Below are 14,105 nucleotides of genomic sequence, written 5' to 3' on the forward strand. Positions count from 1 at the left end.
ATTATTGCATTATGTTTATAGTTATTGTTTTATAGTTGTACAAAGCACCATTAGTATCTGATATGTTGCTACATTGCATCCAGCTCTCCAGAGACTTTTCTGTTCTTAGCAGTAACCTACTTTATCCAATATTAATGAAAAAGTGTTATTGAGATACATACAGTAGATTGCAGTTCGAAGCGAAATGTAAATTCACCACCAAATGTCGGCAAACCTCAGTAAAAAAAAAAAATTAGTGCATTTGTTGAATTCCACTTACACAGTGCCATTTTATAGCACAATCAAGTAAATATGTTGCTTTCACTTATTATAAAAACTATGTATAGCCTATATCAAATATGACTTAAAAAAATTTAGATTTTGTAATTTAATGTCTTGAAATTGGGCCTCTGTCTCTTTAAGAAGCTCCTACTCTTTCTGAAACTCTGTCTTCAGGAAGTCATCGCAACATGGCTCTTCCATTAACCCTTCAACGTCTTTACCAGCATTTCACTGATAAGTAGCTCCTATAATGAGCTCAGCATACATGCAGTTCCACCAGGTGCTAGTCTTAAGGAGCTGAGTGGGGGAGTCGCGGGGCTGAGGTCCTTCTCTGTGAGGCTCAAACACTTAGAAACTGCACCTCAAAGGTGGAGCTAGTTCCAACCAGGCGTTTTGCACAGCTGAATGGTTGAATGGGGGATTAAAGAATTTCTCAAAAATACATGAATGAATCAAAGAAACACTCCAGGTTTGTTTTTGGTGAGGAAGTAGCACTATAACATGATGTGTAGCCCAAGAAAGTTGATTTTATTTAATACTGCCCCTTTAAACTCTTTGATAAAACCAGCCTTTAATCATGAACGTCCCATAATTAAAACTCAAGCAGTGGGAAGACAGCAGCAAAAACAGGACGTAAGAATCAGAAAATTGTTGCTGTTCTAAGTAAAATTGTGTAAACTTTTCATTTTGAACTCTGTACTAAAGAACGTGCTGTGAAAAGAAACTCCTTTGAGAGACATTTCAACTCGCGAAAGATTTTGCCTGTCGACCGACAGACTCAGCACGCCTGGGGGCTTTTTTTTTTTTTTTAATCCATGACAAAAGAGGAAACTTTCGTGTAGATTAGTACTGGAGAGGCGGCACCTCAGGCCAACTGGACCCAAAGAGACAGCAGACAGAAACAACACAAGGCCAAGAGTAAAAAAGACAAAAGGAAACAGAAAATATTTCTGTGGGGACGTAATGGACCAAAGACTGGATGTTTCATTGCTAATCCCACAGTATTGATCGATGTAAGCTCTCTCTGATCTCAGTCATCGCTGAGTGTTTGTGCTGCGGAGCCTCTTGAGGGGTTTAACGAAAGGCCAACAGGAAAACATCTAAAAGCAAATATGAACGTACAGAATCACAGAGGAGGCCAAAAAAGTCCCAATACAAACAGGGAGCCAGCAGCGACGCTACATATTAAAACAAAGATTAAAGTGAGAACATCATTAATTTAGATCTACATGAATTGAAAAAGTGGTCTGATATTAATAAATTATCACTAAATTTAGATAAAACCAAGTTCATGTTATTCGGGAACTGTGAAGGGGATAGCGATTTACAAATAATAATTGATCGTGTGAAAGTGGAGAGAGTTATTGAAATTCGGTTTTGGGAGTATTGATTCATAATAAGATCTGTTGGAAACCTCATGTTAAATATGGGCAATCTAATATGAGAAGGGATATGAGAAATGGGAAGACTATTTATGTTATGAATTACTGAATGGAAAAGAGGTGTGATTATATAAGTTAAACTTCATCATGCTCCTTTTCAGTCTCAGTCACCATGTATTTGAGTAAGTATATTTGTTAATAAGGTATCGTGTTTACACTTAGAAATACGAAAGTCTTACTTTATTATTATGTTTTGTTGGTGAAATGTCAGTAAAATAAAAACGATCATTGGACAGATAAATAATATAAATATTCACATCTGTTCAACGGTTCAATATCTTCAATGAAAACCTGCAGTTTTCAGGTTTGTGTAAGTGTGAGGGTGTGAATACTTTTGCAAGGTCGTATGTTTCATTGGAAATATAAATTCAGACATATTTTAGTTAAATATCAGCGGAAAAACAAACAAAAACACAGGTCTCTCCATATTTTGTGTTACAAATTGTTTGTATGCCAACAGAGACAGTGTAGCCAACGGTAACCAGTAGTTCCTGATTAGCTGTGTCATTGACGAGGTTGAAATGAAGAAGCGCACTTTGACTCACTATGCTGAATATTTGCTCTCCAGGGTTCAATAGACAGATAAACACCACAGTTCCAAACAAGGCCAATCATGACTGACACATTCCATTTCAAGATCTTTATGCTAAGCTAATGTGATCTGCGTAATATAGTACACTCCAAACATGATAATTATTACTCTTGTTTGTACGTTTTTCCTAAACCACGAGCTGTCATCACTTACTCTAAGTTGCTTATCAGCGTGAAATGATCTCTTTGGCCGAACACAAAGCACAAAATTCTCATCAGCTTTTATCACGCCCTTTGACACCAGCTGGATGTTTGAGAGACAACTTATTAAGCATCTTTGTGCAGCCTGTCTGTCTCATAGACCTCCCTCCACAGCTATTCCCCGACTCTCTGGTAAATAGCTGATAAATGAGCAAATGTGGAGACTTGAAGACATAAATGTGACACTCTTTTTAAACTTTTATCTATTCCTCTGACTGTAAAAACGAGCAGCTACGTAGATTTTACTGATAACTACTTGATATATGTCAGAATTAGAAAAAAAATATTTGTATTGCTAGTGATCCAATATGCATCCGCAACATTTAAAAGGAAATTAAATGTTGCAATTTCCGCCAAGTATCTTCAAAAAGTTGGTGGATGTTGTTGCTGTGTGCAGGAAGGATCACCTCCAGTGTCAAGCAGTCTTCTGAAGCAGTGGTCCCAAAACTTTTTATCACCACGGACCGGTCAAGACTTGGCAATTTTACTGCGGCCCGAGGTCGGTGTTAGGAGGGGGGGCTTCTGCATGTTGGTGTGTCCAAGTTGACATGGCACAATTTTACATTTTTTACCCTGATTTTCCCCTTGCAACAATCTTAGAACGTTCCGAGTTCTCTGTGGATTTCTGTTGGAGGCTTTCAGCCCGTCTGTTCCAGAAGTCTTGTGTTCCAGTGGTATCGTCTGGTCCAGTTCCAGAGGACCTGTGTGGTCCAACTCTCGTTCCAGTTTTCGTTCCACTCCGAAGACATCTGTAAGTCTGTGACGTTTTGACTATACAGCATACATATTCAAGATATGAGTAATGTCATTCAGACTAGTCAGAATGTTAATTTAAGATATCGTTTATAGAAAAACTATGTAATTGAAGATATCTCTAATTCATTTGGAGATGTCGGAAAAGGAATTTTGACTAGTCAAAATTACAGTTCAAGATATCTTTAATTTATAATAATTTAGTCATTATTTGCTTTAAAGATATCTATAATTTAAATTTCGCTAGTCAAATCCAAAAACACATTTAAGATATCTTGAATTATGGAGTCATTTGGGATATCTAATTAGAATTATGACTAGTCAAAACTAAAATCCAGATATCCTGAATTTACTTTATGACAAGTCATAGTTTAATTGTAGAGATCTGAAATGTGTATTTGAGATAGTCAGTGATGCATTGTAGAAATCTTGAATTGAAGTCTCCATACAACTCAGTGGTAAATCTGATGTCATTTCAACCAGTCAGGATGTAAGTAGAGATATCTTAAATTGCTAAAACGTCTAGTCATAAAACAATCTGAGAAATCTGTAAAATAAGGCAGTAAAACCAAATTTATGTTAAAACGGCTTGCCGTAGGCCTGGTGACCTTTGCCACATGTCTTCCCTCTCTTGTTTTACCTACTTTCCTCTGAACACTTTCAAATAAACGCCCCTAGCGCCAAAAGAAAGAAATGTGCAGATTAGGTACATTAAACAAGTGGCTAATTATCATTTTACAGTTAATTGTAATTTAAAAGCATGTTTTTAATAATAGATTTTTTTTTAATTAAAGATACAAATGCTATTATTACTATTATTATTTATATAAATAAGCATGAATGGGTCGTTTCAGGAATCTTTACTTGAAGTTGGCTAAGTAATGTCTCGTAGAGATGCCTTCAAGGTTAGAGGACATAATGATACATGAAGGCAGCTTGTATGCATGTAAGTGCGCTAAAACCCGACAGCCCCTTGGGATTTAAAGGGCACCAAACAGCACCAATAGAAGCTCGAGGTCAGCGACAGGGAGGAGAGACAGTTGAGTGAAAAGTTTTAAAAGTCATCCTATCCCCAAACACTTGGAGAAACCACACACACACACACGCACACACACACACACACACACACACACACACACACACACACACACACACACACACACACACACACACACACACACACACACACACACACACACACACACACACAATTAGAAAACTGATCTGTTCCCTTGATTATTACACTACAGGAACAGTCGAGAGGGGAGGAGATTGATTGGTTATCACTGTGAAAAAGAAAAAAAAATCTCCTGAAAAGGTTTACTCCCGATTCCTCTGAGATGGACTTGCCTCCCTCTCAGGAGGTCGTATTCATGCTTGCGAAATGTATCGTGTATGAGCTCATGTGACCACCGGATCTTATGTGGCAAACTTAATTATCCGGGGCCACATGCAGAGTGTCGATCTCAGAGCGGTGGCTCGGCGTCTTCTCCTTTCCTCTGGCGCACGGCAGACACAGGCGGGTTGATGACTACGTACCCTCTGGCTGACCCAACCGCGACCGAGACAGAAGGAAAATAAAGAAATGGAGGAAGAGGCGCGATTTTTACCCCCCCCATGAAAAGGGCACCAAACAATGTGAGTCGTGAGCCGCTTACGTTCCTCTCAGTTCACATTCAGGAGAGAGTCTGCAGTCTTTATAAGAGCATACCTTAGTTACAGAACAAAAATATAAAAAATTGATACTAAAGTCAAACTTTCACATTTTTAAAAGATTTTAAAAGTTTGTCCAGAAATTTTTTTTACACAACAGCAAATTCTACCTAGAAATACCCAGAAAAATATTCACATGCTTTGAATTTTTTACCCTTGGACATGTTCAGCCACAAAGGCGATAAAATGTACCCTGGAGGAGCTGCAGAGATCCGCAGCTCAAGTGGGAGACACATTCCATAGATTTGGTCTTTATCAACCTGGTAAAACCCAGTTCTGTGCCTTTCTTTGGTCAGAGGGTCTGGACTAAGGATGCACCAATCTGCCTTTTTCCACTTCCAATGCCTGGGCATGACGTATGACCCCAGTTCGATGAAGCTAAATAACTGTAACTGGTTACTAACCGCTGTAAATAACTCAAGAGGAGTAGAGGAATAAAATGGATTATACCTACCTCTTGCTCCAGCTTTAATTGCTCTATATTTGGAAGCGTGGTGAACGAATGGCTTCGTTCACTTCCTCCGCTGACATTGCTAAAACTATGGACAGAAAATCAACAACAATCCTTCTGTTCTCTGATTGGCCCGTTTAAAATTCAACCGGAGAAATGGAGCTCAATGGAAGAAAACCCAGACAGAGCACTGGAAGGAGATGAGAATCAAGCAGAATTGCTTTATAAGGCAATTCTGCTTTATGGGTCTTTATGGAAGGGAAGCAAAAGAAAGCCAATGTTGACAAACAGCATCGCCTCAAGTCATGTAGAAGAAAACCACAAACAGGTGAACAAAAATTGAACTTTGTGGCCAACATGGGAAACACTATGCATGGTAGAAGCATTATGTCTTCATCTCCTCAGCAGGGCCTGGGAAACTGAATTGATGGGAAGATGGTTGGGAAACGGTTTGAACAAAAATGAATGTAACACCTTTCAGAGTTCTGTTTCTAAATAATTTTGAAAATCATGTCCAGTTTTCCTTTAAAGTTAACAATTATGCACCACTTTGTGTTGATTTACCACATAAAAACCCCAAATAAAATACATTAAAGTCTGTAAGATGAAAAAACGTGAAACAGATCAAAGGAAACGGATACTGTCGAATACGAGCCTCGCCTGGCTCACAGAAGGGATTATAAAGTCAAATGTGTGAGAGCGCTGTCATAGCTCGACTGGACTGTTTCCACTGATAATTTGAACAGGTGCCTGATGATAAAAGTTTTTTTGCGTCCGCGAAATGAAACATTAGGCTCCCAAACTCGACTTTGGGGGATGAATTTCCACTGTTGGATTAACATAACCATATAAAACACAAACCCCTGAAGGTAAATCGGTTTCCATTCTTTATAGATTACCTCTGGAAAAAGAAAAAGGAAATCAAATGATGCAAATCAGCCCCACCCATCGCCGTCTGATGCACAATGCTTTGATTTAACGCACTGAATGTTCCCACTGTTTTAAAGAGGCAAGTCATGTGTAGGAAGAACCAGTTCAAATTTTAAAAACAGCTCACTAGAAGTCAGTGAATTTGATACCAGCAGACAAACAAAAAACAAAGACAAGAAGATAATGGCTAGAAAGCACAAATCTGAATTTGGAACAAATCCTGAAAGGGTTTGTTCACAAAAACAAGTCTTCACAATAAATCCTGGCATCTATAACAAAATGTAATTGTTTTACAGCTTTTTTTCCCACGCCACATTTTAGATCTTTAAACAAAAAGCCAACAGCAAAAACAAACAAGCAAATAAAACAATCATAAACTATAAACATTATTAGTCTGGTGTTAAAATGGGCAAATGAAAGAACAGGCTATGATGTAGTGACTAAAAGATGAAGTGGACAATTCCTTGTGAAAGCAGTATTAGTTTTCAAACTTGTTACTTTTCTAGCTTTTCGTGAAGCTAGCTGTGCTACGTTGCTAGCTCTGACTTGTATGTAGATGGGAATATAAGGATAAAAAGAGATTTGGCTTCAGTTTGGGCTTTTTTAATCTTAAAATACAGTGTATCTTCTAAATCCCTGATTCAAAATGTAATAATTGTATCACAATTTTACCTAAATTTCATTAAATAACAGTGGACAGATTAATCAAATAGGGAATCTAGACTTCAAAACTCATGTTACCACAAGACTTCCATCAGATTTGACTTGGACTTGAGCAGATTTAAAAAGAAAAGTGGACAGAAACGTCCATTCTCCATGTGGCAAAATGTGGTTGATGTGCATTTCTTCAGATTTTTATCTAAGTTCACTTTTGATCTCAAACCAGAGTTCTTGGCGACCATACGTTTGGAAATCACTACACAAATTTAGAAATAAATGTCACGGAAAATGTATTTTTTTTTTGCCAATGCAAGTGAGTGTCGTGTAAATTTTTGGAGTTTGAACACAAAATGAGGGCATTTGGATTCTCCTGCTTGTGTTTCGTTCTCACTTGGTGGTATTTGTAATTGATTTTAACACAATGGCATGAAAGAAGTTGTCAAGCGAGATCATTAGATAATCGGCTTCCATTATATCGGCGCTGAGGCTGAAAATGATGTTTTAGAACAATCTTGGTTTGTGTGGTTACACCCGAGTCCAAACAAAGTCTCTTTGCGGTTCAGTAGAAGAATCCTTTAAGCCTCTTTTAGGTCTCCAAAGACCAGCTCCCCTGCGCCCCTCGCCTGTTTGTCAGCTTTAATTGTTTCAGCTCATTTGGTCTGACAAACAGGAGAAGAGAGGCGGTCTGCTGTGATAGTTTCACACAGCGACGCAGTGGGAGGGAGGGTCATCAGCGTCTCTTAACAAAACAAAAAGAAAAAAAAAATCAATGGATTTCTTCCTACTGACACAAACATGCAAATGCGTCTTTTATTGATTCTGTGTAATCTACCAGATTAAGCTCCAAACGGTTAGGCTACACATGTAATTTCTTCTTCTTTTCAGTAATTATAAAATATAATCCAATTATATTTCCTATTTGTAGCAAAAAACAGAATTTCATTTTGAGACAATAAGCTGAACTTTTATGCAAACGTATGAAAATGACTCCATGTGCTATTAAAAAAATATAAAATTTGATGTCAAGTCCACTTGATATAATAATGTAAAAGCTTAAATAAATTGGGGCAATTAAAAAAAAAAAATCTCTTACTCATTTTTAGTTCAATATAACAGTTAACTCAACTTAATTGAAGTTGTAGCAACGGTGTTTTGAACGTCACCGTTAAATTTGGTGCAACTGAGTCAAAGCAACAAGAAAACTTAAGTTGAATCAGAAATTTACCTTCTGGTGGCTTATGGCCTTTAGACATACGTGCAATTTTTCCACATCAAATGTCGAATATGAGGTATGCTGACCTATAGAAATGGTCCAGACTGCGGCGATCTTCATCATGGCTTTGGTTCTGGAGTTGAAGCGGCTGTGCTCAATGGGGTTGCGGATGGCGACGTATCGGTCCAGGGAGATGGCGCACAGGTGCATGATGGAGGCGGTGGAGAACAGCACGTCCAGGTAGATCCAGATTGGGCAAAGGGCGCTGGGTAGAGGCCAGGCGTAGTCTGGAAGAACAGCAACAGGTAGGGGAGGAGGGGAGGGGGAATCATTATGTACTCCCAACTGATGAAATATTCTGATTTCCCTGCTGTGTCTTTCCCCCCAAACCCAACGCAGTAGATGCTGCTGACTTTGATAGGAGGAAAGAAGGTATTTCATTACAGCCAGTCTGTTCTGAGATACAGCTGAGCCGAGTTTTTAAGCTTAGCTGGCTATCAAGGCTTAAGATACTCCAAGGAGTGGCTCAAAGTACCCTCATTATTTACAGTTAATTACAGTGAGGGGGGGAAATATCTAAATATAGATTTTATGCACTAAATGTTCAAGACGCAACAGCAAACAGGACACAAGTCATTCCATAAAAAAGAAAAAGAAAAACTTTCAACATATGCATGGCTCTATGTGCCTTCGGCATTTGTTTTATGGTAAGGAAGCTATATACATAAAACTAAATTATCATCAACAATACTGAAAGCACACAAAAAGCAGCTCAAGACACTTGATTAATGAATTCACAGTGAAAGCAAAAAAATATTACCATGTATTTTTAGTCTAGTTTCTAGTTCAAATATCTTATTACACTTGAAATAAGACAAAACTCACTTTTCAGCAAGAAATAGCAGCTTGTTTTATGTCAATAATTCTTGAATTTTGATAAAATATGCTAGTTCCACTGATATATATATATATATATATATACACTGCTCAAAAAAATAAAGGGAACACTCAAATAACACATCCTAGATCTGAATGAAAGAAATATTCTCATTGAATACTTTGTTCTGTACAAAGTTCCATTTGCACAACAGCAGGTGAAATTGATTGTCAATCAGTGTTGCTCCCTAAGTGGACAGTTTGATTTCACAGAAGTTTGATTTACTTGGAGTTATATTGTGTTGTTTAAGTGTTCCCTTTATTTTTTTGAGCAGTGTATATATATATTTTATTTATAACATGGGAGGGAAAAGTATTGTTATACCGATACTGGAATACCGATCAACAAATTTAATGTGTATTAATGATTTTAACGACGGCAATATAAAGTTAAGTGCCTGTTTTGCAAATGGTGAATTGTTATGTACGCCTATCGCAATAAGCAATAAATCTATTAATTGCATGATAAATTAAAACGGGTGCAATAATTTCCATTTTTATTATTTATTGCTTTTTTCTCTTTTTCTACCAAAAAACTGTCTGACAAAAGTTTTCAGTCTGGGTGCTTTGGTCTCAACTGGCCCTTTTTTTGAAGAACAGTTTTGTTTACAGAAACTTCAGAATTTATTTTATTTGTTTCGTTTATTTGTTTTGATATTTAAAATGTCTTCTAGTTCCACTGCTAAGTGGCCATTAGAATTTAAAGTTTACTGATCTTTGAGAATTTGTTCTCATTTTGTCCTTCTCACAATATTGCTCTAAAATGGTCTCAAAACAACAATATCATCGTTTATCGCAATAACTTATCATCCAGAAAAGTGTGCTATCGTGACCGACCTAACTGCATGATGTTTGTAAGATGAAATGCACTTTGAAATACCTTGTTGCTGAAATGTGCTAATCAACTAAACTTGACTTGAACGTGTCTTTCTGTTTTAAGGGGTAATCAAACGCTGAAGGGTTTCATTAAGTATGTGCAAAGCTTATTGGTCATTATCGGCGGCTTGTTAGCTTTCCAGGAGGCAGCAGTTTCGTAAGATGATTGGTCATGCACGTTTTATCCGTGCATCTAAATATTTCTATAAGGCAGTGTGATTAGGGATGGGTCGGTAAACAACCCCTCTACATTCCCCGCTACAGGCGAGTTTTCTTTGCCCCTTTCCTTGTGAGGAACGCCAAAAGTCAGAGTTCCAGGATGTGATACACAAACTAATTTGGCTGTGAGGTCACTTCTCTACAGGGTGAGCAGGCTGGGTCACAAAGAATGAAACTCCTTCTCCATGATTGTACAAGAGCCCTGAACCACGGGGTCACTGGCAAAACAAACAAAACAACTAAAGTACAGTAACTGAGGAAACAAAAAAACAACGTGCCTGTCATCTGAGACCAACCAAGAGGGAATTAAATCATCCCCTGCCCAATTTGAGGGAAATTAATTAGCTCAACAGGCATGCTGACAGGTGAAATAGCTTGGTATTAGTTTTTATACCTGTAGGAAAAATGAAAAGCTGCAAATGTTGAAGGTAAAAAGGTGGTTAAAAGTCACCTAAAATGAACCGTATCTGATTAAATTGCTCCAAGCGTGAATGTTCCATTAAACTCCCCCATAATCACCATCACAGCTTCAGTCGAGCATATTACGTTTGTCTTTTTTAGTACTCTGGCTCATGTTGTATCCGTCACCACCCTCCTCCCCAGCCCCCCCACTTAATCATGTCTCAAATTAATATCAGTGTCTCCACGTTGCATGTGGCTTTAATATATCGTTAACATTCATCGTCGTGACTCAAATTCCAATCCTCTCTGATCAAATACTCGTACAAGCTCGAGTCAACTCGAGGGGATTTATGTAAGCGACAGAATCTGTTCACCTTGATTCTTTTTTAGAAAATCTGAAGAGTCTGCCTCTCTGTGTCCTTCCAGCTGCTTCGACAAAACATTCCTCCCTTTGGAGAGAACAAAACCTGCAGCCAAACATACACACGGACTTTTGGATTTTTGCTTAATTTCAGTTCTGATCGCAGGTACAAAAGAAATGTGATGCGTTCGCAATGATTCATCATACGCTCGTATTCCGAGTGGGCAGCAGCTTGCGTAAGTTTTTAGAGGTCAAAGACATGTTGGAGGCACTGAGGGACACACACAAGACACAGGAGGTGTGGAGCAGCTGGCTCAATCTAAATTTGGACTTTTTCACATATTGCAAACCTCACTAGGGTTTCTCCCAGTTTATTATAAGCCTGGCGGGTCACCAGGCTTTACTTGCTCCCCCACCAGGCTAAGCTCTAAGTTTTTTGTATGTTTGCCTTGTTTAAGACTTTATAGTTGTTGTTTATGTATTGTTAATAATGTTTTGCAATAACCCATAATTACCTATTGATATTTTCTCAAAAACATGATGACTGCCCTGGCGCCCCGACCACCGGGCTCAGCAAGTTTTCTGGGGGAAACTCTGCTCACAATTAGTTTTCTTTTTTGAATGTGATGGTAGAGCATAATTGCAAAGTGAATGTGATAGGATAGATATTCTTCAAAGTCTACCAGGAATAGAAACTTAAAAGTGTGGCTCAATTTCCGTTCGGCCCTCTTGAGTCAAAATTTTGTGGGAATTTTTGGGGTATGCCGCAACCAACTTTTAAACTTTCAGAAACTAAAAGGTTTTCCCATTATTATTTACACAACAACTCAGGCTCAATCAGATTGAATGGTGACCATCTGTAAACATCAATTTGGACAGGACTTTGACTGGTCCATTATAAAAAATAAGGCTTTCCTTGATTGAGTTAACAATTCTTTAGTATGTTCCACATTGGATATAGTTTAATAATTTAACCCCCCCGTAAGATAATTAGTTAATTGTGAAAGTTGTTGAAATAGATTTTATCTAAGGATATCAGAGTGAAGAGTAGAGTTTAGATTGAGCCTGATAAAATCCAGCCCGACCCAATCCCATAGCCATTGTATCCAAGCCCGATCTGACCCGACTAATTCATTTTATTTATAGTCCCAGGTCCAAAGTAAACCCAACATTTTAATTATAGTTTTACTAATTTCATTTTTTGACCACCATTTAAGTAAGCAGTGTGACTTCTCCCGTATTTAGCTTTCATTTAGCATTTTCCAGCTCCATTTTGTTGCTTGTTGCAACCGCAGGGCGAGTCGGGTGCAAATCATCTGGGATGTGTGACTGATAGGAATGGAGCAGAGCGGAACCAGCACCCTTTCCAAATTTGACCTCGAAATAATTTTCAAAACAATTCATCAAATCCTCACTTCTTCACGAACATCAGCAACTTTTATTACTTAAAATCCAAATAAAATCCAATTAAGTCTATGGTTGCAACATTAAAAACTTGAGAAACAAACCTGAAATAAGGAAGGTGCTGAAAACATAAGTGTTGCATTCAGGTTCATCTTGGGAAACTTGCGAGTCACTGATCTATATCACAATTCCTCTGAGACAAAACTGAATCAACAGTAAAGTAGAAGTCCAGAAATTGTCGCGAGGATCCTACTGATATTAGAGTTGTCATCTAGCATTTTAAGTGTTAGTTTAATAGCTTAATACAACAATAAACTCAGACAGCATCAATCACAGAACACGCTTTTTAATGGCTTCTTCCCTGCGTCAGTCAGACTTAAACAAAATGACTAAATGTGCAATAATAAGTTTAGCCTTAGACAAATGTTATAGTTTGGGCAAGCCAAAGCATAATAATCAACAACAGGAATTAAGTGAATTATTGATATTTATTGTTAAATACATAAAGGATTCCCCGCTAGCTTTATCCGTTCGTCGTCAATCCGACATGGGGATCACACCAAACAGGTTGGAAGAATTCAGGGAAGTGCCACAAAATAAACAAAAAAACAAAACAAACAAAATGAATGAAAAATTGTTAGCCCGCCCTCACAAGTACTACAAGCAGAAAAACAATCCTAACTGGGCGGACTAACAAAATAGAAAAAACTAAACGCTAAAAGGACGCTAAAATGTATAATGTAGCTTATTATTACCATCAGTGAAAAACAGGCTCATGAGCCATGCATCTTTATGGAAAATGTGCAATATTCTTAACTGTGTAATAGTTGTAATAGTACTTTCCCTTTATTTTTGTCTGTTACTTGTATTTTAAATTGTGTATGGAAACTACTCCTATCAATAATCGATGCTTTACACGAGAAGAGAAGGCACAGTTGGTTGCAGCATTTAGCTGTAATTTTGGAGGCTGGTGGATTTTGTTTTATTTTTTGTAATGAATTAATTAACTCAGTGATTATAACTTAGGCACTAAAAGCTCCTAATGGCACTGTAATGATGTTTGAAATAATTTCTTTGCGATAATTGTCTCAGTTTTTAATGGGGTGTCATGTACCGGGCTGTGAGATTTCATCTTCGCTGTGTCTCTTTTGTGAAAAGTCACATCCACCCCCTTGATAGTGCCTTCAGAAATACTCAAAAACAGTTTAAAGGCATTAGCATCCTAAGATGGCAGTTTGTTGCAGCCTAAGGAAACATACTGTATGTACACCTTTAATCGTCACATGAGGATTTATGAGTTAGCAGTTTGTAAATGTTTTACCTGATCTTTAGTTTCCAGTTTTTCACATCTTTGATTGTACATGTGCAGGTTTTTCATCCAGTGCATACATTATTCTAAGACCCTTTAAGACTGTGCTATGACGCCAGCAATGTTCCACAATGTGGTGGATCTGTGTCTCTCTAGGGAAAATTAAGAATCCAGTTGGCAAAGTCATGAGGTTATATTATTATGGTGGCAGTGTTTTAAGGTCTCGGGTAGAGTGTGATGTTAACATCAAACCACTCACCTCCTTCATGTTGGCTAAGCAATATCAGGGTTAGAAATTTATCAGATTTTTTTTTTTTTGTTCTATAAGTTGTTTGGTCCAAACCTTAGGAACAGGACATTGGAAACCATGAAAAAAACAAGAC

General features: G+C 37.8%; 1 protein-coding gene across 1 annotated transcript in view; it reads right to left on the reverse strand.

Annotated features, from left to right (window-relative positions):
- Positions 1–14,105, reverse strand: part of LOC102216937 (5-hydroxytryptamine receptor 2A-like) — a 161,916-nt gene that overhangs the window by 11,961 nt on the left and 135,850 nt on the right. Inside the window, exon 6 of the mRNA XM_023345773.1 lies at positions 8,302–8,502. Coding sequence (XP_023201541.1) covers positions 8,302–8,502 — 201 coding nt within the window. The remainder of the gene's footprint in view (positions 1–8,301; positions 8,503–14,105) is intronic.

The sequence above is a fragment of the Xiphophorus maculatus genome, chromosome 14 (genome assembly GCF_002775205.1).
Source record: "Xiphophorus maculatus strain JP 163 A chromosome 14, X_maculatus-5.0-male, whole genome shotgun sequence".
Classification (NCBI taxonomy): Eukaryota; Metazoa; Chordata; class Actinopteri; order Cyprinodontiformes; family Poeciliidae; genus Xiphophorus; species Xiphophorus maculatus.